Source organism: Lissotriton vulgaris, chromosome 4_1, assembly GCF_964263255.1.
Source record: "Lissotriton vulgaris chromosome 4_1, aLisVul1.2, whole genome shotgun sequence".
In the NCBI taxonomy this organism is placed as follows: domain Eukaryota; kingdom Metazoa; phylum Chordata; class Amphibia; order Caudata; family Salamandridae; genus Lissotriton; species Lissotriton vulgaris.
Window position 1 is genome coordinate 1,672,054,430 of NC_141691.1, and position 23,909 is coordinate 1,672,078,338.

General features: G+C 50.4%; 1 protein-coding gene across 1 annotated transcript in view; it reads left to right on the forward strand.

Annotated features, from left to right (window-relative positions):
* LRRCC1 (leucine rich repeat and coiled-coil centrosomal protein 1) overlaps positions 1-23,909 on the forward strand; it is a 407,257-nt gene that overhangs the window by 50,551 nt on the left and 332,797 nt on the right. The window contains exon 3 of the mRNA XM_086965946.1: positions 18,996-19,061. Within this exon, the coding sequence (XP_086822072.1) occupies positions 18,996-19,061 (66 nt within the window). The remainder of the gene's footprint in view (positions 1-18,995; positions 19,062-23,909) is intronic.

Consider the following 23,909-nt stretch of genomic DNA (forward strand, 5'->3'; position numbering starts at 1 on the left):
TAGACAGAAAAGTCCAATAGATTACAGCTTTTATTACAGCGATGCTTTAGGCTATGTGTTACTTTGAGTGCAATGGTTACAAAAGAACCAAAAAAGCACTCCTGACTGCTTGTTTAGTAGTAAAATATAGCAATAATCTGTGTTATGTGGGTTTCCAAGAGCTTTTGGACCCTGTGCCACTGCACCTGCTGCACCATTCAAATCATGGCCCTAATGCCTGCAAGGTATCTGCACTTGTGACTGTTTAGTAGTAAAATATAGCAATATTCGGTGTTCAGTGGGTTTCCTAGACCTTTTGGCTCCGGTGCTGCTGCACTTGCTCTACCATTCATATCATGACTTGAGTGCCTAGAAGGTAACTGCAATTGTGACAGTTTTTTTCATAGTAAAATATAGCATTAATCGGTGTTCAGCGGGTCTCCGAGACCCTTTGCTTCCTCTGCCACTGCACCTGCTGCACCATTGAAATAATGACTCTAGTGCCTGCAAGTACAGATGACGAAATTGTTTATATCAAGTAATATGTGTCCCGAAAAAGGCATATTTGCAGACGGAATAGATAATTATTGTGTAGCTAAATATAAACAGAAACGCTTTCATAAAAAGTACCTTTAAACGTATCCAATTCTCCAAAACAAATTGTCACAGATGTCATAACAGAAGCATATACTTTATATATATATATATATATATATATATATATCAAAGTAAAAAGGAAACCTTGTTAAATTGTGTTACAATGTGGCAGGCCCTTTGCTGTGAAAAGATCTTATCCTATGCTTGACAGTGAATGGGACATAACAGATCACCATCTGTTATGCTGACAGTGAGACTAAAAAGCGGTTTTGCACTTTCTTCCTAAACAGGTAGTTTCACAAATTAAATGGACTCACCAAAAATGTGCTAATGCTTTGTGCACATGAAGAACGAGATACCTTTTGAGATGCTATGTCTAAAAATGAAATTTAGGGGGGAGTGGCCAAGATGGTGGCGAGGTAGGATGCATTGTTTAGAGCTCCTGCCCGCTGTCCGCCCAGTTTGACACATACAGGTCCCCGTGGGGCTCAGGAATAGCTTGGGTGAATTCGGAGTGCCCCCCGGACGAGACTTTGCCTACAGCTGGCCCGAGATCCCAACGCAGGCGACGAACGCAGCTGCTTAGCGGGGACCGCGAGGGAGGCGAGCTGACCTTCCGCCACGCCGACTCCTGGAAGCGGCCTCAACAACACGGTGGTCCGAAATCCGGGCCATCGAGGCCAGCCGCTCTGAACCCAGCCGCTTTACAGCCAACCCGGATGACATTCGGGTTGCCCAGCATTACGCTCAACTGCCTGCGACTGCTGGCCTCAACCCGCCTTGGAGGGCACCGGGGCTGGGGACTTGAGCGAAGCCCCGATCCTGCTGTTCACGCTGCTCGCGGGGGCGGCTGAAGCTCATGGAGACAATCTAACTGCCCGTCACCTTAACTGGAACACTCCTCAGGAGCCAAGGTAAGTTGCTCTTGTGTCCCGAAACTTTTAAGTGTTTACACGTCGAGAGGGCTCAGCAGCACGCAAGGCCGCGAGGATCCCCAGCCTCGATTTTGGAGTTGTCCGCCTGGGGCGCAGGGGTCCGGGGAGGCGGGCTCAGAGGGCCCTTGGGTCCCCCGGAGGATTGGCGTGCCGCCTAGCACCTTGTTACCGGGCCTGGGGATTGGAGGTGGCACGTGACTCTGCCCTCACTATTGAGCATATTACCGGCCCGACGCTACATCAATGCCTGGGCCCTACAGCACACGTTGAGGTAGGCCTTGCCTTTGAAATACACTTCTACTTGTATACTCCGGGTGAGAGAGCGCACCCTGCAGCCGCGCTGGGAGGGAGGCAACGCGACCTGGGACAGGATTACCCCTTCCTCTAGGCAGCCATCGTGCCGTGCATCTCGAATCTGGGAGAGAGGCTGGAGGGCTGGGGCCTGCCTGGACTATTCTGGACTGGGGTGCCATTGTGTAGAGGCCCGGCCTAACAGTGCTTATCTAAGCCCTTACTCCCACATCATCACGCAGCTGCAACACGAGGAAGCGATGGCCCCACGTGGTGCCTAGGTCTGGCTAAGCTACCCGGATCCCTCGCCCCGGGATCGGGCGTGCTCGCCTACATTCGCCCCCGCGGCACCATTACATTGGTCAGCAACAGAACTCCACACATTTACACAGCAGAGACACGCAGATGTGCGCTGTTCGCCTAGCGCCCACAGAGGCCTGACACACCAACACCTCCCTTGATAGGCTGTGATCTCTCCAACACCCATTTTTTTTTTTTAAATCTGTTTTATTGAAACTCTTGGTACACAAGTACAGTTCGTTAGGTACATAATTCAAAGGGGAATCAACAATCGGAGTGGTTCGTACAGTATCAAAGCAAATACAGTCGATGGTTGAAGGTCCAATAATTGCACATATGCATAGAAATCACCACTTATCGCCTCACGGGTGGGCACTGCATGCGTCTGACCATTCATTCCTTTGTCTTGTCTCGATGTGTCTCGCAGTGTCGTTCCCGTCAGGACATCCAATTTTGCCCACCCAGATGGGTAGCTTGGTGACCAGCCGTCCCCCCGGTGTTCGCAGCCTATTGGTCGGTAGGGAAGTGTGGTGACCCCCTCCTGTATGAATAGTCATCCAGGCCCGACTCCGGGTGGCATGTATGAGTACTGTGGACGACCAGATTGGTCAGGCTGTCGGCACCGTGGGGTGGGAGGTCTCGGCAGTGGCTTGCCTATGTGCTGCACTCCTGTATGTAGTCCTTGTATGCTAGTAGTGAGGGTGCGAGTAGGAAAGGCAGGTCTGGTGCGGTCAACTGGGGGGCGACCTCTGCCGTGGGTGTCGCTATTCCGATCTAGGGGAGAACAGGGATGAAGGTGTGGGTGCAATCGAACCTAAGCTTGGGGGAGGGGGGGTGCTGCAGTGTGGGCCTTGTCTCGTTGGTTTCGGGCGGAGTAGCCCCATAGGGTGCTGCCCCGTGGTGCTCACGGGAGGGTATTACAAGTGGTGCGTGATAACTCTGAATCCCGGGGTGGGAGTGCATTAGCGGAGTCGCCAGTGTGTGTAGCCCCCACAGGCGGGCAAGGGGGGGGTGGGGGGGCGGGGGGCGCAAGGGGCGCAGGGGGCGGAGCGGGCGGGGAAGCAGGGGAGGGGGGGGGGGGAAACCAGGGGGGCGGGAGGGGTCGGGCGGGGGGGGGGGCGGGAGGGGGAGGGCGGTGGATCACGGGGGGTGGCATTTCTCGTTCATCTGCGCGCGGCCTTCATTACTCCCCTTTCTCACTATTCTCTCTCTATATCACCCCTCTATCATGGCAGGCCCTGGCGAAAGCTCGAAGGAAACCCTCCCATATCTGGGCTATCGGTATGGCCCTCCGCCCCGCCGTCTCCTCCCTGCGTAGTACCGTGCCCTCTGCGGTCGCCCAGTAGGTGAGGGAGGCACTCCAATGTTTTGTCAGCGGTGGCGTTGCTGCTCTCCAGTGGCGGGTTATGAGTCTTTTGGCGGTTATCAGCCCTAAATCCCAGAACCTCATGTGCGGTTTGTTGTGCTTCGTCCTGGTGAGAAGGCCCAATACACAGGTGTCCCAGTCGTGTCGAGCGCTGAGCCCCGTCCCTTTCGCCAACAGCGTGGTGACATCGTGCCAATACGTCTGTAGCTTGGGACATGCCCATAGCATGTGTAGGAGATCCGCGTTCAGTAGCGCGCAACGTGGGCATTTGGACGTGTCCAGGCCAAAGTAACGATTAATCTTGTCCGGGGACAGATATGCCCTGTGTGTTATGTAGAACTGTATGATTCTGAACCTCGAATTGCGGGGAATGTGTTGCGGTCCCTCTAAAATCCTTTCCCATTCCTTATCCGACCAGTCCTCCCCCCTGTCAGTGGTCCACCTGTCCCTGAGCGACCGCAGGGAGCTTGTAGTGTGGGACCTCAGCGCCTGCGTCAGCCAGTGTACGACGTGCGTGCCCGCCCCCATTACGTGCAGGTACTGTATTAAGAGGTGTGTCTCAGGTTCCGCCGATATGTCTCCCCAATGTTCCGTTAGGACCTGTATCATTGATGCATGCGTCAGGAATTGACCCGCTGGCAGTCCGGGGTTCTCCACTAGCCCCTCGAACTGCACCAGGGCCCCGTCGTCATAGAGGTCCGCCATCGTCTCAAGTCCTACCTGTGTCCAGTCTTGCAGGCGCGCTGCCGTCACCACTCCTCCCGGTCTGGGTAGCCCCTCCAGCGGTAATGCTGGGGCGTAGGGTGTAGTTTCCCTGGTTAACGTCAGAGCACGCTTGTAGCATCTCAGTGCCACCGCTACATGTAGTTGCGTCTCACGTGTCACGCCTCTGAGGGGGTGGAACAGTGCGAGAGCCTCCGCATGGGTCAGTGCTGGGGTTGTTGAGGCCGTATCGCTTAAGTTTCTGCCCGCGAGCCATGCCACCACCCACTGAAGCTGTGCGGCGAGGTAGTAATGCTCGTGGTTCGGGACCGCTAGTCCCCCCGAGGTCGTCGGGGCATATAGTTTGTTCAGGGCTACCCTCGGTCTCCCCGCGTTCCATATGAGGGTTCGTGTTAAGGCCTCCAGGTCTTTGAAGACCCGGGCTGGGACATATACCGGCAGGTTCGAATAGTAGTACAGAAGTCTGGGCAAGACTATCATTTTGGACAGTGTGATCCTGGCCGGGACATTAAGCGGGAGCGTGCCCCAGAATCGGATTTGTGCCCGCAAGGAGTTTATGGCTCGAACCAGGTTGCCATCCAGTATATCCTCCACGTTCCTGTAAATGTGTATGCCCAAGTACTTAAAGGTGCCAGTATACCACGTCAGCGTCGTGTCCCCGAGCCGTACTACGCATTCTTGCATGTCTGGGTGAAAGGGGAAGACCCCAGACTTCCCCCAATTGACCCTTAGACCCGAGTGCGTCGCGAAGTCACTGAGGGCACCGGTGAGTTCCGGGGGTATCCATGTCAGGTCCCGGACGTAGAGGAGTAAATCATCTGCATACAAGGAAACCGCGTGCTCCCCGTCTGTCAATGGGATGCCCCACTGGGCGCCCTGCATCCTCAGTATCTCTGCCAGCGGTTCCATGGCCAGTGAGAAGAGTAGGGGCGATAACGGGCAGCCTTGTCGCGTGCCCCGCCGCACCTGTATAGCATCCGAAATCAGGCTCCCTATCCGGACCCGGACGGTGGGCGTTTGGTATAGTAGTCCCACCATTTCTAGGTAGCCGTCTCCCAGACCAAACTTTTGCAAAACCGTTCTGAGGTACGGCCACTCCACTGAATCGAATGCCTTTTCCAGGTCTAATACTATGCAACCCGACCGTGGCCAGGGGTCCCTCGCGTACTCTTGCACCCTGAATAACCGGCGGATGTTGAGCGATGTGCTGCGTGTGGGTACGAACCCGTTCTGGTCAGGGTGGACCAGTAGGGGCGTATATTGGGCCAGTCTCCTCGCTAGAGTGGAGGCTAGTATTTTATAGTCCGTGTTTAGGAGGGCGAGTGGCCTGTATGAGCCCATAAGCGTCCCCTCCTTGCCCGGTTTCAAGAGGGAGATCAGTGTGGCTTCGCTCAGTGAAGGGGGCAGGGAGGAATCTTCTAGAGCCGTCTCATACAATTTAGCGAGTTCAGGAATCAGGAGGTCCTGGTAGGCTTTATAAAACTCCGCTGGGAGTCCGTCGGGGCCAGGGGACCTGCCGTTTGAAAGCGCTGCTATGGTCTCCCGGAGCTCCTCAGGGGCGATGGGTGCCGCGAGGATAGCTCGTTGGGCGTCGGTGAGTGTCGGCAACGTCAACCGACGGAGATACTCCTCCGTGTCCGGGGCGGGTGTGGGCAGGCAAGAGCGATACAGCGCTCCGTAATGTGTGGTGAATGCTCTATGAATCTCTGTCTGTGTGTGTAGGGGCGTCCCAGTCGCATCTAGCACCTTTGTGACTGGTTTCGTTCGGTCTTCACTGGCAATGAGCCACGACAGCAACTTTCCGGGCTTGTCCCCCCTATCATGCGTGCGTGCCGCATGAGCCGCGAAATTCAGGCATCGGAGCCTCTCCAATAGCCGTTCGTGGGTCGCCTGCGCATGTTGAAGGCCAGCGATATTCCCTCCCGTCGAGTCCCGCTCATGTCGACTCAGTTCCTCCTCCACCTTCTGTAGGTCCCTCTCCACCTGACGTTTGAGATTCCCCTGTGTACCTAAACATTGCCCCCTAATGACCACCTTAAACGCCTCCCATTCCATTTGCAGAGAGGTGGCTGAGCCTGCGTTATCCTCAAAGTAATGTACTATATGCGCAAACAGTGAATCCCGGAAGGGCGCGTCTGGCAGGAGGTCTGGTTGCAGCCTCCAGGTGGGGACAGGGGGGCGGGCACTCTCCCTAGAGATGGTTAACAGATGTGGGTTGTGGTCAGAGTGTGTCCTACCCATGTAATGCGCGTCCGTCGCTAGCGGGAGTAGATCATCCGTAAGCATGAATCTGTCCAATCGGGTGTGTAGAGTGTGGGCTCCCGAGTAGTACGAGTATACCCTGGCCGTGGGGTTCCGATGGCGCCACACATCATGCAAGTTCCAGTGCGAGGCCCAGGCTATAAGAGCTTTCATGGCGCCCACTACTGGCGCATTGGGTAGCGGTGGGAATGAGCGGTCCAGTGTGGTGTCCAATACACTATTATAATCCCTCCCAGCACCCAGGGGACCCCATGCCATTGTGCCAGTGTCGCGGAGACCGTCTCGAGGAAGCCCTGTTGGTCCGTGTTAGGGGCATAGAGCGACGCCACCACCAGCGGACGCCCATCTAAGCGCCCCTTCACTGCCACAAACCTTCCCTCCTTGTCTATGTGGGAGTCCTCTACCTCAAACGGGAGCCCCGGTCTGATCCATATCAGTGCCCCCCTAGCGTAAGAGGAGAACCCAGTTGCGTAAACCTGTCCGCGCCATCGCCTGCGCAGGGTGTGTACCTCAGGGGCTGTTAGGTGTGTCTCCTGGAGGAGCGCTATCTGTACCCTGTGTCTCTTTAAGTAGGAGTAAATCATGTATCTGCGTGCAGGTGTGTGTATTCCGCGGACATTCCAGGTACACAGTACTACTTCAGCCATCAGCATATAACAAGTCAGTCACACCCACTCTCCCCCCCACACCAAGCGCCCCCCCAAGGGGCCCCCCACCACCCCGCGCCAGAGCATCTCCAGCTTTTTTCGAGCAGCACCCAGGAGAACCCAGTGAGCACCCCCACAGGTCATGTATGCAGCATTGCACAGTAGGGAAAGGGGGGGTAAACATTAACTGGGGGGAATACCATCGGGTCGGTTGCCAAACGGGCAGCCGTCCAAACTTTTCGCAACAAGTACGAACAGTCCATGCTGGGGGGTTGCTGCCCATCGCGCAGTCCAAGTGCCCAGTGAGAGTTCGTTGAGCGTGAGTGCCCTCCCAGGGGGGTATGTAGTGCAGGCCCGATCGGCCATCAGGCCGGCTCACTGCCTGGGTAGTAACTTGTCCAGAAAGTCATGGGGCGTCCGCCCCTGCTGAGCCCGGAGACGTTAACTATCGCCCACCTATAGGGACCCCGCATTGTAGCGGCCCTCGTGGCATGGGTGCCACCGGGCAGCTGCTCCGTAACAAGTTACTGCAAATATGACATTGTCTCAACTTACTGCGTGTTCCGTGCCCGTCTCCACCAGGCCTCGCTGCGCCGTTACCTCTATCACTGGTGGCCCCGTGGCATGGCACTCCTCCATTAGCCAAACAGGTCCGATGTCTGTGGGGTGACGTCGGGCAGCCCATTCGAGAGCTGCGAGTCCGGGAGTCCATAGATCGCTTCATCGTCACTTGGCGATACTCTGGGGCTGTGGGCGGGCGGGGAGCGCTGTGAAGGGGAGCCGCTGAGCTCCGAGACCATTCGCAGAGCTTCCTGTTGTTCCCTGCGCACCTCCTCCTCTGGTGGGCTCGCGCTGTGTTGGGTGCTGCTGGCCGCTGGAGAGGGTGACCGTGCTCCACGTCTCCTGTTAGACCTCCTGCGTTTCCTTGGTCTGTCCGGGCGTCCCGACCTTCCAGTGTTCTTATCCGTCCCGTTGTCGAGCCAGGCTTCCACATCTTCCGAGGAGTCAAAGAAGTGCGTTTTCTCGTTCGCTACCACCCTGAGTCTTGCTGGGAAGAGGAGGGAGTACGTGAGTCCCAGCTGTCGTAGCCTCCGCTTCACCATCAGGAATGATTGTCGTTGGCGTTGGACCTGGATCGTGTAGTCCGGGAAGAACATTATATTCGCGTTCTCGACCTGTATGGTGCCCAGTTTCCGAGTCTCTCGCAGGACAGCATCCCGGTCCCTGTAGTTCAGGATTCGGAGTAGGAATGGGCGCGGGTTGGAGCCGGTGTGCAGTGGCCTTGACGGGACTCTGTGCGCCCGTTCCACCACGAAGTGCGGTGAGAGGGTGCCTTCCGGTAGCAGGGTGCGTAACCATTCTTCTACGTGGGTGGTCGGGTCCTTGCCTTCCCATTTTTCGGGCAAACCCACTATGCGGACGTTGTTGCGTCTCGCCCTCCCTTCTGCATCCTCCGCCCTGTCCTCCAGGAACTCCACCCTGTTGAGGAGATCTTTAATCTGCTTGTCTGACTGGGCGACCCGAGGTTCCATGCCCGTCACCGTGGTTTCCAGGGTTTTGGTGCGGTCAGCCAGTTTCTTGTGATCTTCTTTCAGGTGCGTTAGGTCAATGGCGACTCCGTCTATTTTCGCCTCCAGGGACGTCCGGGTAGACTGGATGGAACTTTCCAATCGTTCCATGGCCGCCAGCACCGAGTCCAGTTTAGTTGCCACCGGATCCGCGTCCGTTTGCTTCTGCGTCTTATCCATTTTGCCCTTTTGGGACGTGGTCCCCGTTCCTGTGCGTTTTCCGGCACCCCCGGACATGGGCGGGCGCTGGCCCTCGGAGGACCCCAGCGAGGTGTTGGTTTGTGGTCGCAGTGCTTGCCAGGGCCGCTGGCTGGGGTTCTGGCAATGTTCCTAGGTCAGGGAGTGCAGGGTGTGGCCACCTTGGAGCCTCCCGTGAGGTTGGGCTGCGCGGGTCGGATTCCTGCCCAGGCAACGTGCGGCTCCTTGTCGCGTCTGAGGCGTAGCGTAATTGAAGCTCCTCGTCGATTCCCCGTTATGTCGGGCGTCTCGCTATGTCGCGGTCTAGAGGGCGCCGAAATTCTGTGGCGTTCGGCTGTAGCGCGTGTGGTGTGCGGTAGGTAGTGTCCTCCCGTGGTGTCCGCCACCTCTGATAATCCCTGCGGACCCACGCACGTGTCCTGGCTGCCGTTAGCAATGGCGGGTGGGGTGGGCAGTCTGGTCCCAGGTCTCCCAAGTGGTCCGCGGCTTCCGCCGGCTCCGCTCCACCAGTATCTCGTGGTGCGTGCTGTAAAGACTGCCTGCGGTGCCCCCCCTAGGTGGTTCGCTGCTGCTTGGTCTCTGGGCCCAGTTTGTGGCGCCGCACGGTATCAGGCCCGTGTGCTCCGCTCTGCCGTGAGTGGCGGTTCTGCGCTCAGGCGGGCGCTGCGCTCTCTGCGTGCTGGGTTGGCCTCTAACCTGGGGGGGTGTTCGGGGCTCCTGGTCCCTGTCCTGTCGGAGCCTGGGGGTGCAGCCCCTCGGGAGTCCGGGCGTCACCTGGGTCCGCTTTCTCCGCCGGTCCGCACCTGTGACAGTGAGCGATGGGGGATGGGCACCTCTCCGCTCCTCGGCCGATCGCAGCAGTCCGGATGGCGGTCACGGACCCTCTGCAGCTCTTCTCCGTCGGTACGCCTCCGTCTGCTGTGACTTGTCGGGGGTGTCGATCACCGACCGTGTGCCCTGGTGTCGCTGCCGTGTGGCCGCGTCTTCCAAGGGTCCCGTTCGTGCGGCCCTCACTTCCGGTTGCAGCACCGGACTTTCCTGGTGGGTCTCGCCGGCGCCGTGGTCACCTCCTCGGCTGCGCCGGCCTCGCTGGCGCCGATGCGGTCTCGGAGCTCGCCGAAATCCGATTCTCGGACCAACGCTGCGCGGGCACCCGTTGGTCACTCGCTATAAGTCTTGGCCGGCCTGGCGGTGAATTTCACGGAGAAATTGACCCCTGAGTGTGGGATCACGCTGGAGCTCCGCTAGTGTGCAGCCAGTCTCGCTGCGCGCGTAGCCACGCCCCATCTCTCCAACACCCATATCCCACTCAACAGCCCTCCTGGGGGTGTCAGAGGAGTATGTCCTTTTCCAGGATGAAGAAGGTGAAGCCCCTGAAGGACATTTTTGGACTCTCACACTCTATCCCCAACATGGCGATTGCGGCCCCCGTGATGGCGGCCCGATGCAGTCTGCAAGCCCCAGTGATGAGCCTATTACGAAGGCATTCCTGGAGTCGCTGTTCCTAACTCTCAGAGAAGATCTGCAATCTGTGAAAACTGATCTCACAGCTGAGATCAAGGAGATACGCAGAGATGTGGATGATGTTGGGGATTGATTGGCGCCCTAGAGCAGAAGTGCGACACCGTGGCAACCGAGTCAAACATGCTCTAACAGGAGGTACTTTGATTACAATACCAGCATGTCGACATCCAAACTCACCGGGAGGATTTGGAAAACAGATCTCGGAGACACAAGATCCGGATCCTTTCCAGGGACATTTTCCGGTGCTTTTCCAAGATCTGGCCCTGATCACGCTTCAGCGCTGCTGGCAATTTCGCCCTGTGACTGAACACCTTTGACAGCAAGGAATCCCATACTCCTTGGGTCATCCTTTTTGACTTATTTTTCGTTATAATGGCAAACTCCACCAGCTTCCATCATTCACAGACTCCTGCTGACATCTGGGCCTAGCTGTACCAAGCGATGACGACGACCAACGTAGCACCAGCTCGGGCCTGAGATCTTCCTGTCGAGGTGGCAGCGACAGGGCCGACGGAGGCGTGTCCGGAAACCAAACAAGACAGAAACCGCCAGGAGTCAGCAGGCGGCCCTCGCCTCTGCGACGGATGCCCTGGCTGGAGCAGGCTCTGGTGTCAAGTGAATGGACAGGGGTCCTCGATTTTTCTGAATGTCTTCCCTTTGATCTTGGGCTGGCGGCGGGTGGAGTTGGGATCCCCTTCTTGGTCTTACTATGTACCCCACTTTGATGATTTACCGGTCATCCCGGGATGACAGACTATTTCCTTGACTCTGTTTGTTCTAAACATTATCGTTCTTGTTTTATTTTGGAAGTTTTGTTTTTGGAGGGTTTTTGTTTTTTTCAGGTTTGGGTCCCCTCGTCCACATCCCCTCACTGTGCCACGGATGTTGCTTGACACCTGGCTATGGTCTTTCTTCCTTTACGCCTCCCCTTCCACTACGGAATATAGCCCACACCATAGTATTCATCCTCTCCCGAATCTAGATGCCATACAACTCTCTTAAAATCCTTACTCTAAACGTGCGAGGGTTGAATAATCTGGTCAAGCGTAGAGCCGTCCTTCACTATTTTGAGTATTCCAAAGCTGATATATGCCTCCTGCAGGAGACCCATCTCCTCCGCAAGGATCATCACAGGATGAAATCCTGTGCTTTCCCTACACAGATGTTCTCCTCTAATCCCACCAAGTCTGCTGGAGGTGCCATATTGGTCTCTCGATCCTTTCCGGGTAGAGTGTTACAGAAGGAAGCTGAGATCAGAGGCCGATTCCTCACGCATCAGTTCCTGATGGGAGGGGTGTCCTTTACCTGAACCTTGTCTTTGATAACATTAGTGACCGTTCCTGCCAGAGAACAGGCCAGACTGGCGCTCTTTCGCCTGCTGGCAGGCCCGTCTTCAAGACCTGGGGTTCATAGATCTTTGGCGCCACTTCCACCCCCGTAGTCGAGCTTACACCTTCTATTCAGGAGCATACAAAACATAGGCTAGGTTGGACTACCTCCTTAGTTCTTCCCCACTACATGCGCTTGCAACTGACAGTGAGATCCTGACGGCCTCTCTTTCAGACCATTCCCCTGTTGTTGCCACCTTTAAGTTCCCACCATCACCGCAGCCTATTAGACACTAGCGCCTGCGCGATACCTTGGTCAATCAAGCTTCCATAGTTGAACAGATCCCGGAAGCCATCACAAATTATCTTGCCAGACACATCTTTAGCGACACAGTGGGCAGCACTAAACGCAGTTATACGGGGGAACTTATAGCTATATCCACAGCTAACAACCTTGAGCGTAGTCGTAAACGGGGTGAACTCTCCCAGCGAGTCGCGGAGCTGGAGCAGATGCACCAGCGGACTGGTGCTTCCCGGGCCTGGCGTCAATTGTGTGTAGAGCGGAAGCAACTTGCAGCATTAGACCAAGACCGGGCCGAATATGCGGCCCTCCGTCTCAGACACTAATACTACACAGGTGGTGACAGATGCTGTCGCCTCCTAGCCCACAAACTACGGGAGGTCAGGCAGGGACAGGGTGTTCAGGCCATCCGCTCCTCTTCGGGGCAAACTCGTCACCGACGATGCTGCAATAGCGGAAGTCTTTCGAGACTTCTACGCAAGAGCTCTATTTGGGTGACCCCCCCAGCGCCGACTATCTGGCGGCAGCACACATACCCTCCGCCACCCAGGCCCAGGCCGACTATTTGGATAGGGATATTGAGACTGAAGAAGTCATAGCCGCGATGTCCCGCATCAACCTGGGCATATCGCCCGGGCCAGATGGCTACTCAGCGGCCTTTTATAAAACATTCTGCAGCCAAATGGCTCCCCTCCTGATGGGTTTGTTCAACACCTTTGCACAGGACGGGGTTATCCCGGAAGAGATGCTTGAAGCGTCGATAGTGGTTATCTTGAAACCCGGGAAAGATAAAACATCCTGCGTGCATATAGGCTGATCTCCAAACTGAACATAGACATTAAACTCCATACTAGCATTTTGGCCACCCGGCTAGCACCCTACATGTCCCAACTGGTTGAGCCGGATCAAGCAGGCGTCATCCCGCAGAGACAAATGAGCGATAACACCAAGCAGGTCCTGCACCTAATCGAGAAGGCGTCTCGCACTCAGGGAGAATACATGCTACTAGCTATCGATGCGGAGAAGGCCTTCGACAGGGTGCATTGGCCCTATCTGGAGCAGGTCCGGACGAATGTCGGTTTTGGTGAGAAACTGCGTACTCTGATCCTCAATTGCTACCGCTCACCCAAGGCAACAGTACGGGTTAATGGTCATACATCCTCTCGTTTTCCCATTGAAAGAGGCACCAGGCAGGGGTGCTCTCTTTCACCCCTTTTATTCGCACTCTATATGGAACCCTTAGCATTACGGATTAGACGCCATCCCCTCATTTCTGGGATCAATTTTTGAGGAGACGTACACACTATCAGCTTGTACGCAGATAACATTTTGCTTACTCTCTTTAACCCGATTCCTGCGCTGCGATCTCTCTTCATTGAAATGCATTGCTTCACACAGGCCTCTGGATTTAAGATTAACATGGATTAGTCGATCGTACTTAATATCTCCCTATCCCCGCACACTCTAGCTCATCTACAAGAAGAGCACCCCATACAATGGGCACCCTCCTCGATTCTGTACCTGGGAATTCAATTAACCCCCTCCATACAGGCTACCGCTGAAACAAACTACTCCATACTCCGCGCGCACATACGCAAGGAGCTAAGCCAGTGGAAACACTATACACTATCCTGGCTCAGCTGGATAGCAGCTACCAAGATGACCATCCTTCCCCAGATTCTGTTTTTCTTTTCAGACCCTCCTCCTCCGCCCTCCAGCTAGATTCAACAGACCCAATCAGATCTGGCGCATTTTATTTGGCAAGGCTGCAAGCCCCGGTTTAAGCACGCAATAACAATTCTCCCGCCAGAGAAGGGAGGTGTGGGGGTTCCTGATCTCCAGGTCTATTTCTATGCCTCGCAGCTTTGATATTTAGTGGAATGGCACCACCTAGAGTCTGAGAAACATTGGTTGTTCTAGGATCAGGCAGTGGCGGCCATGCCCCTACAGGGCATTCCCTTCCTCCGTGAATCACATAGACCACCCAAGCTCTATGCATCATACATCACAAGAACGAATATGGAGTCCTGGGATCGCACAAACACCGCCCAAAATCTGACTACCTTTCCCTCCCCCCTCACACCACTGTTGGATAACCCAGAATTCCAACCCCGCATGGGTACTAGGACCTTCTCTGCCTGGGGCTCCACCTCTTGTCGGGCCTTGGGCCCCCTCTTTGACTTGGAGGGTATTATCCCATTCCCACAGCTTAAGGCAGATTACGGCCTTCCTTAATCGGAACGCCTGCCCTACCTACAGTTCCGACACTGGGCACTTCACCCACACATCCAACCTGAGGCTCAGCGCCTTCTGACTCCCCATGAGAAATGGCTCGTCGCACGCGCATACGATAAGAAAATCATTTCCGACCTATATAAAATGTTACTAACGTCCCCACTACGCATACATATAACGCTGGTCGAGCTCGTTTGGAACGGGACCTGGTAAGGACACTTAGCCACAAGGAATGGTAAGGCATATATCATAGGGCTCGTCACTCAGCATGGGACTTACTGAGACACTGACTAAGATAGCTACATATTGGTACGCCTGCATCGATTTGACCCACGACAAAGCGACCTTTGTTGGAGGGGTTGCGGGGAGGAGGGCACTCTAGTGCATCTCCTGTGGGGCTGTGACCGTATTCAATCATACTGGCCCCAGGTGCTTGATAAAATAGACACCCACTTCGAGACACAGCTCCCGAAATTTCCTACATACATTCTCTTGGGTTTACCCAATCCCATAACATATCCGCTAAAGTCCCGGAGGGGCCGACTGATTGTCATCGCATTAGGCGCAGCCATGCAGAACATCCTGGTGCATTGGTGCACCGCCCAGCTCCCAACATTTTCCGGATGGTTACAGCGACTCTGGCTGGTATTGGGTATGGAGACATTAACCCTCACGTTATCTGGCAAGGGGTCTGACTTCCCAGAGATGTGGCGGCCCTTCTTGACCCGTGAACTGACATGCCCCTGATACCTCAGACTTCTCCGCCTTTCAGACACACAGCTCCCACATAATGATTCCTCACAGCACCGCAAGCGACCACGTTGATTCCCAGATTATTCTTTTTCCCTGTTTTTGGTGGACAGGGGGGGACGAAGGGGTTGTGGGGGTAAAGTTGGAATCCAGTTGTTTGTTTTGATTTTTCCCTTCTTCCCCTTATTGTTTATTCTTACAGGCCTGCTCCGCTCATATTACCTTGGTAATACTACTATTTGCGACACCTGTTGTCTATATTTAATTGATTCCATAGAGCTGGAGGTCTTGTTTTTCCTCTTCCTTTAAAATTAATAAGAGTTAAACCATAAAAATGCAATTTGGAAAAAGAGCACAACCAGTCTCCATGGAGAAAGTACGCTGGGTTTTTCTTTCCCATAAACGATCTCACTTTGAAGTCCGCTGAAAGGAAAATAAACACCAGGCTCCCACGAAAACACAGCTTGACATAGGAACTCGGTATTTGTAAGTCCAGCAAATGTAACGCGATTAGAACAAGATTTAAAGGCATATTTATTATAGAAAACGAGTTGGTGGAAGAATATTGTAAACACAGCTTTAGCATGGGTATGAATGAACTCAAGCTTCTCAGTCTAAAGCAAATGAAGCCAGCAAATCGAAAGCCAGAAAATGTGAGTTACAAATCACAACGCCAATAATAAGCCATGGGTGTAATGCATTCCCAGACCAATTTTTTGAATGTCCCCAAGATGTCTTTCGCAAACCTAAAAAGGGGAAGTGCAATTGAGCAGGAAAACCTGGATGCTAACTTCAGCGAATGCGTGTTGACAACCAAAAAAAGCTGGTAGTCATTAAGATGGTTGTGTTTTCTTTCAGGCGGCTAAATTTCATTGTTATGAGTTATGGGGAAAGTTTCCCTTTAATAGAAGGAGGGGAGGCCGATGATTTGCTAACTGTAGCATGCTGTCATTTGTATGGAGTGCCTTTTTTGCTGGCTCTGAATGTTGACATGGCGTCGAGACTTTGCACTCGCTATAATCCATATTTTAACACCTAGGTTGGTAACCGCTATCATGTGTACGTATCCTGGGCTGGATTATGATTTTTTTTGTCACACGAGGACAGATTGGAGACTATACACACATGAATCTTAGAAAAAATGTTGTTCAGTTTAGACAGTCTCCTGCTGCATTGGCAAAAATGAGGCAGACTGTTGCTGGTGTTAAGAAAAATTACATATTTGAGTATGTGGATTTTATGAAGCATTGCAGTATGAACAGAAAATATAGGGTAAAAGGCTGCTACTGAGAAAGCACTATAGATCAGCAATCTGTTTAGAGCAATTTGTGATGAAGATGCAATAGTGTGAGGGGATGAGGGTGAGAAGGACAAGGAATGAGCACATCTTGGCTCGGGGAATAGAGAATGATTGTCACCACCAGAATAATGTGCGTTTTTTTTAAGCAGTCTGATGATAGGACTGTGATCACTGAGTAATCTCGGGACCCCCCCAAGTTTGCTGTGTATTTTTGACGACAATACCGTAAGATAATTTAAACAAACTTCTTACATCACATATCCTTAAAGTTTGGCTTTTTCATTATTTTAGCTTTAATAATTCATACTTCTTATTTTGTTTAATGGTGATCTACTTTAAAATCTCAATATTGTCCTTGAGACGGTCGGTAAGGCTACAATATCTGAATAGCTTTGAGTTATAAAGCACCTTCTAACTTTGAAATGGTGATTGTTTCCCTGTTCTTAAGCATGCAGTGTGCGTTATGTTCATTATAGCTGTAAAATACTAACAGACAAAGTTATCAAGGTACTCCTGATGGAGCGGTGATTTCTTCTGGCAGTTTCTCAATGCAAAACCCTCATGCTACCTCTAATTTACAGCTCAAAAGGTGTTGGGCCCTTCACACCATGTATTACCTTCAGGAGACTTTAAATAAAGATGAACAGTCAAAAATGCAATTATTATTTTAAGCCAATAAAGAGAGTTGTTGAGTATTTAAAGGGTTTTATTTTCTAGCCAAAAGTACATTTTTCTCTGACCCTTTATTCATTAGTAAAATATCAATCAGATTACAGAATTTGGAAAACAGGAAAAATAGCATTAATACAGAACATATTACTGTCTGCATATAAGCAGTACATATAGGAATGTGGCGCAAAATGTCATTCAAAACTCTTAAAGAGTTTCTAAGAAAAATATAGTCTTGCAAGGCTAATAAAAAATCAAATAGTTTGCAAAAATCTCCCATAAAGAGAAATGAATGCATAAGACAAATAAATCTTTTCAGACCTAATTAATTAGTCAAAGCATAAACTGATAGTTTAGCATCTAAATCTAAAGAGCCTTTCTATATGTTGCTGCTCTGTGCATCTCTGTGTCTAAAGAGCAAGCAGGGAGTGAGATAACCCCTCCTTCACCAGACCTCAAAGGAATGTGGCCTGCAGTGCCAAAATATGACGTGGAAGTAAGAAACCTCTCCCTGACTCTCCTCGGACGCCCCAGGCTGCACCCGTGACGATCTCGTACCTAACCTATAGAATGAAGCAAAGCCTAAGCCAAAATGAGCAAGAAGCCAGCTGAGCTAAGAAAGCCAGCACCTCCTCCAGAGAGGTCAGTATTTATACACAAAATTTTGGCAGACTATACAAAATGTTTCAACTTCAGGAAAACCTGTACGTGATTGGTCAGTCATGATGGCATGAGTTCTCACTACCCTGACTCATTCTAAAAAACCTGACTTTACCAGTTTTAACAAAAGAAGCATACATGAATAACTACATTTATAAACATTTGCAACATTTACTAGGAAAAATGTTTCATTCTAATTTTTCCTTCCTTTCACAGGGCAGTAGGACGGATACTTTAGTTAGCTGGTACATTGGCACAATCACAAGAATGTACAGTTCAAGATGTCCTTGACTTCTTCGTGGTTTGAGGAAAGCTGCCACAGTCTGCGCATGCTCTCTTCTCTTTCAAAGCAAGCCATAGCCTTGCTGGTTTCACAGGCAGCCATTTAATAGTAGGCCCAAAAATAAAACAAACACAGAGAAAATATTAATTTCATGTAAATCAGCCCATTATGTTTCCCAACTCCACACTAATACCCCTTATAAATGTTTACCTAGCCAAGCTATTAGTTTCAAGCAACTTTTCTATTATTTATGACAACATGCAAAATAAATGTGCAACATAGCATTTTAATGCTTTATTGTAAAATTTAAAAGCACACACAGTTAATAAAGCGCACACAGTTAATATAGCGCACACAGTTAATACAACACACACAGCAACATGCGTTAGTGTTTTAGATAGCTTTTCATGCAAAAAAGCATTTAGCCCCCCTGTGTAGTGTTTGGTGCATTATTCATTCACACACATTTTAACCCCTTAAGTGCTGCCTCGGTGCATTGGCCGACGGCAGCACTACCTCCCAAGTGCTGCGCACGACCATTGGACGTCCATTCAGCACTAGTTCCAATGGACAGCGCAGCACTGGGGAGGAATGTTTAATAGCATCTATGAGGATAAAAAGAGGTGTTATTAACTGAAAATATTGATCAAAATATGCAACAAGTCAAAGTCTATTAAGACATTAATAGTGTATTTAGAATACAAGGGATGATCTGGGAAGATAGAAACATATTCTATTAATCTTCAAAGCTAAAAAGGCCACTTTTCTCTACATTGCAAAAACACATGTTAATTCAGCAAAAGCATTTCAGAGTGAATAGGCCTCACTTTCATATTTTTCATGTGCCATGTTTTTAACTTGCACCAAAAGGTGCGTGGCAATTTAAATGCAGTTTGTCTGAAGCACAAAAAATGAAACCATGCCTGACTGCAGATGAAATCTGCTTCATCACTCCTATCTTAAACATTTAAGCAGCTATAGGAATGCCTTTGCTTGTTGGGATGGCAGATCATCATGTATGTATTTGATCTAGTTATCAGTACATTTATTGTTTAATTTGCTTTCTTTTTCATGTCTAGGACTTGAGAAACTGACGATGCTGACAAAAGTTAATCTATCTTACAATCGGATAAATGACCTAACTGGTAAGATTGTACGACTCAATCATGAATTAGATGGTTTTAACTTTCTCTGTCTTTTGTTTATAAAGATATTCTACTCTTTTCTGTGTTTTTCCTGCAAGAAATAGATGATTTTGAGTTTCCAGGACCACCAGCGCTTGTTGACATAATTGGTCATTTGAAGCTAAAGACACCTAACTGATCTTGAGCCCATAAGATAATAATCTGTGAGGGAAAATAAGTTGACCCTCTTTTTATGTCTCGGCTGAGACGGTGCATGCATTGTCGCTTGTGAAGCATTTTGTTTCCGTACAGGGAGTTTAGAGCCCACCGATTTCTGCCCATTATTTGGCTTCATCATTGCTCTCATTTCTTTGCTTCTCTTTGGTCAGAACATGCTCGCTTCACTTCCTCTTTATGTGGTGGTCCGTCCCGGGGAGCATGGCCCAAATACTGCTACCTTGGCGAGTGTCCCATTCCTCCCGCCCTCTCACGCATTGTTGCTGTTACTTGCTCTGTTCTACCCACCTTCTGCGTTGTTCCTACTTGCCTCATCCCTGCCACCCACCCTCCCTTCTGCGTTGTTGCTCCTGGCCACTTCCTCCCACTCCTGCATTGTTGGTGGAAAACCGACACTGTAGCCATTCTTTGTTGGACGTGTTAGTCAATATCGTATGGAGTTTGCCTCTTTGTGGCCTGCAGACATTTTAGTTGTCCGATTGATGTATGAATACGCATCGTGATGGCTGGCATCCCATGGTAAAGGAGTCCATCTCTCGATATTGCTGTGCTCTCTGTGTGTGGTGTGTGGTCAATCTATTACCAGCTGCAAGACATTTCAGGTTCGTCCACCCTCGCGGATTCTTTCACTGCACGCAGTTCTAGCAGTGCGCAGCTGGTTACGACAGGGCTGTCCCGGTCCTTGGGATACCAGCCCTCCATGAAGCTGTGAAACTCGTCTGTGCGGCAGTCAGTCTGGAGGAAGACCACGGCCCCCTTACACCCCCCTCCTCACACACATGGTGACCGGAGCTGCACCTGTGATGCTCTCCGGTGCCTAACACCACATGCTCTCTCCTTCTTTATCCATTCAGCCTTCAGGGTCATAGCAATGATGATAGGGCTGGGACCGTTGCCTTGAGCCCTCGCACTACCTATGAGGTGTTCAGTCATACTTTCTGTACAAAGCCCACTGCTAGCCGCTCAGAAGAAATGCAAAATGTCTGCAAATAGACGCAGGTCAGAAATGAACAGCCTTTGTTATTTTTCCTGCTTTCAAAGTTCTAGAAAGTGCACTTCAGTGTACTGCATTATGGCACTATTGCTGCAACGGATGATGTTCATAACCGTTTTCTTTGTACTGCTATATAGCACTTGCTGCTGAATAATGTGGAACGAGGAGTGACATTCTCTTTCTTGGATGATTTAAACCTTTCTCTTAAACTTAAAAATCGAATTTAAAGCAGGTAAAGACTGACAAACACATGTGGTCAGGCCCTTACTTCACTGCATGTGTTTTTGTTAACATGTAACATCAAAAGTACCTACATGTACCAGGAACGGAATTGGGAAAATGTCTGAACTGTGGGAACACAGAAAACACAGACTTCTAGTGTGTATGTATTTGAAAGTTTTTGAACTGGTACACAATACTAGAGACTTTCAGAACACAAACCAGTCTTGAGTAATGTCATACATTTGTCAGTGAAGTGCAGTGGTTCCTGAGTTCCCCCGTCTCTAATTCTGCAAAACCTTATAATTCGAAAACTCGAGTGACTGGCGTGCCAGTGCTTGTTACTTGATGCAGTCCAAAGTCTCTCCTTGAGCGTGAAGGCTGCGTGACGTTTGTGCAGGAAAGGTAGGCACCTATTCCTTGGCCTCAGGAATGCATAAAACGAAGCTGTAACATTATCCAGGAAGGAATAAAGAGGACATGAAAAGAGATTTCATATTCAAAAGTATGTTGAACTATGAGAGACCACACAGCGACCAGAAAAATAATCTATCCAAAGACCCAGGTCTAATCGGTAGTGAAATCCTGTCTCTCGATTATTCACCTGCTCAGGACATTTTTGCACCTGATTCCTCAGAAAGAACAGGTCAAAGGGGTTAGGGCGTGGATGCTATCACGGCTGGATTATGTCAATGTTTTGTAATAGGGCATCCCGGAATATTTAATCCAGCATCTACAGGTAGTGCAAAATATGGCGATCCGCTTACTGTACGAGCTACCCAAGCACTCACCTGTTTCACTTTTTTGCGCGAAGCTTCATTGGCTTCCAGTGCGCCAGCGAGTAATGTTCAAAGTGTTAACCTTGACACACAAAGCCCCCTTCCTATCTGAATGAAAGGATCAAGGCTTACAGACCTGGGAGAATGCCACGTTCCAGTCAGGCGGGGCTGATAACAGTACTCCCCTTTAAAAAGCAGCATAGAGGCGGTTCTCTCTTTATGGTCCTGGCTGCGGGCCAGTGGAATCACTTGCCTAGACAGCTGAGATTGATTAAGGAAATCCGTTTTAAAAAAGCGCTGAAAACATACCTCTTCGGTAGTTAGGTATCTAGGTTCTGTTCTCTGTTTCTGCCTCTGCTGCTTAAACGCCGGGACACACTCGTTGTAGCTGCGCCCCATGTAAATGACCTTCATTCATTTTATTCATGAAAGTAATATACGCGCATTTGTCACCACCCTCTGTGCAAAAATGTAAGTACTGCATGCCCGCTGTGGTGCAGTGCAACCTGGCCCATATAAAGGGAGACACTCGAAAGGTAGTTCCAATCTGGAAAAAAAAGACTGTTGCTTCTAATGGAATAGAAATATGTTGCGTTTTACCAAGTCTTGTATTTTGTTAAACAAGTGAATAGTTGGATAAAAGCTCTTAAATAGTGCTTTCCTCTGAGGGCTGAATGTCTTGTGCAAACATTGGTATATTACCCATCAGGGATAACTGTATACAATTTTGTTTATTAAGCTGGGTACTGAGAGTACACCAAAGATCTCCCTCCATTTCTCTAGTGAGAGCTCCGTCTGGTCGCTGAAAGGCATCTTGAGCCGCTGCCTAAAATATGGGTGTTAGCTAAGGGTCATAAAGTCCAAATAACTTAAGCACAGCCCTAAGAGTGTCCCAGTCCTGCTCCAGTGAGCATACCGGTTTATTTCCACATGAGCTTTATAGCAACTGTTAATTTATGGGGTCCCCCACGATTAGTTTTGTCCCTATTTTATGAATCACACTTACAGGTGATTGCCCAGGTTAGACTGTATTTCTTATTGTCATTCAATACATAAGATGGCACTGCTCTCCTTTTGAGAGTTAGAGCATGAAGGACCAGTACCAACAATACATTTTAAAGGGCCCATGCCGACTTCATAGCTATTTACAAATAACCATATCTTGGCAGTGACAAGCTGTCTGTACAGCCATCAGGCACAGTAATCACACTAATCAACATGTTTGCTTTAAGAAGCTAGGTACTCTTTAAACAAAGGAAGCCAGATAAAAAGAAATACAGAATTAAAGCAATGAAGAATGCAAGAGAATGGTACGTGGAAGTTTATTCTCAGGAAGCGGTGCACTGTTCTAAAGTGCTAGCATTTGAGCAGCTGCATATTGTTAAACCCGTGGACAGGTAATTACTCAAAAGTAGCCTGCAAGCTACTGGCAGCTCACAATTGACCTGTTGGAGACTGCATTCAGAACCATATTCTGTCTATCAGAATGCACTTGCTGCCCTTCAGTAGAACCCCACAGACCAAGGAAACAACGTGGCCGTGGGGTACATGGAAGTTGGGAAGAAAGGACATAACTTAGGAGGAGGGTTACAGCCAGATGGAAGAAACAGGGAATCGTGAAGAACAAGCACAGCAGATCTGCATCCCTAGGAGGACAGGCAGATCGAAGCTCCGGTGTGAAGTCTGCACATAAGTGAGTCCCCAGAGAAATGGAGAAGTATGGCGAAAATGAATGAATGAATCCAGTGTATGCAGGGTACAATGCAGAGGATTGCTGTATGTGCAGGGACACAGGGCGAGCTGCAGCTTCAGATGCATTGCTCCGACGAGTGGAGTTAGAAGGCTATATTGAGATTTGCATACATAATGCAGTGTTATTTAGTTGCACTTATAGCTCACCACATAAGCTCTATATTTTTGATGCACAGCAATCCTGCTTTACAGCCTTTCAGATGTAGAGGTTGCGCAGCATTTCAGATACATACATACACTTGCAATACAATGTGCAGTATACCAGATATATTACCAACATAATGCACAGTGTAACAAATACACAAGCGGAACACCATTCCAGATGAGCGCACAAAAAAAATAATCGCATTATCATGGATGTACCAGCAGCACAATGTGGAGCATCACAAAAGTACTACAAGCAAAGCACATGTCCCAGATACAAAAGCAGCGTAATGCACAATATTCATGGTGCACTGCCAACAGCGTGCATTGTGCGTTAGACACTTGTGAAACTATTGGTGAGCCCAGCACCAACACATTGATTAGGGGCATCTGTGTTAGAGTGCCTTTCACCTCACATATGGAAAATCATTTATGGCATTCACCCCAAGCCTCAAGAATGCAGGCAGTACACTTTCATTGTCTTGTGGAAGCTGTCCTTATCCTCCATCTTGTGCCATGCTAAACCAGGGGCACCCAAATCTATCCCACTGGCCTAGGTACTCGGACACGCACAATATGCAGAGGTCTACTACCATACTTGTAATGTAAACTCACTGTACATACATGCATTCCACATGCAAATGGGATAGCAGCGCAAGGTTCTGGATTTCACTTCACAGTGGAACTTTACAATAGTGTGGTAAGTAGTCGTTCAGTAGCCGTAACTCTGATTAACTGAGGAAA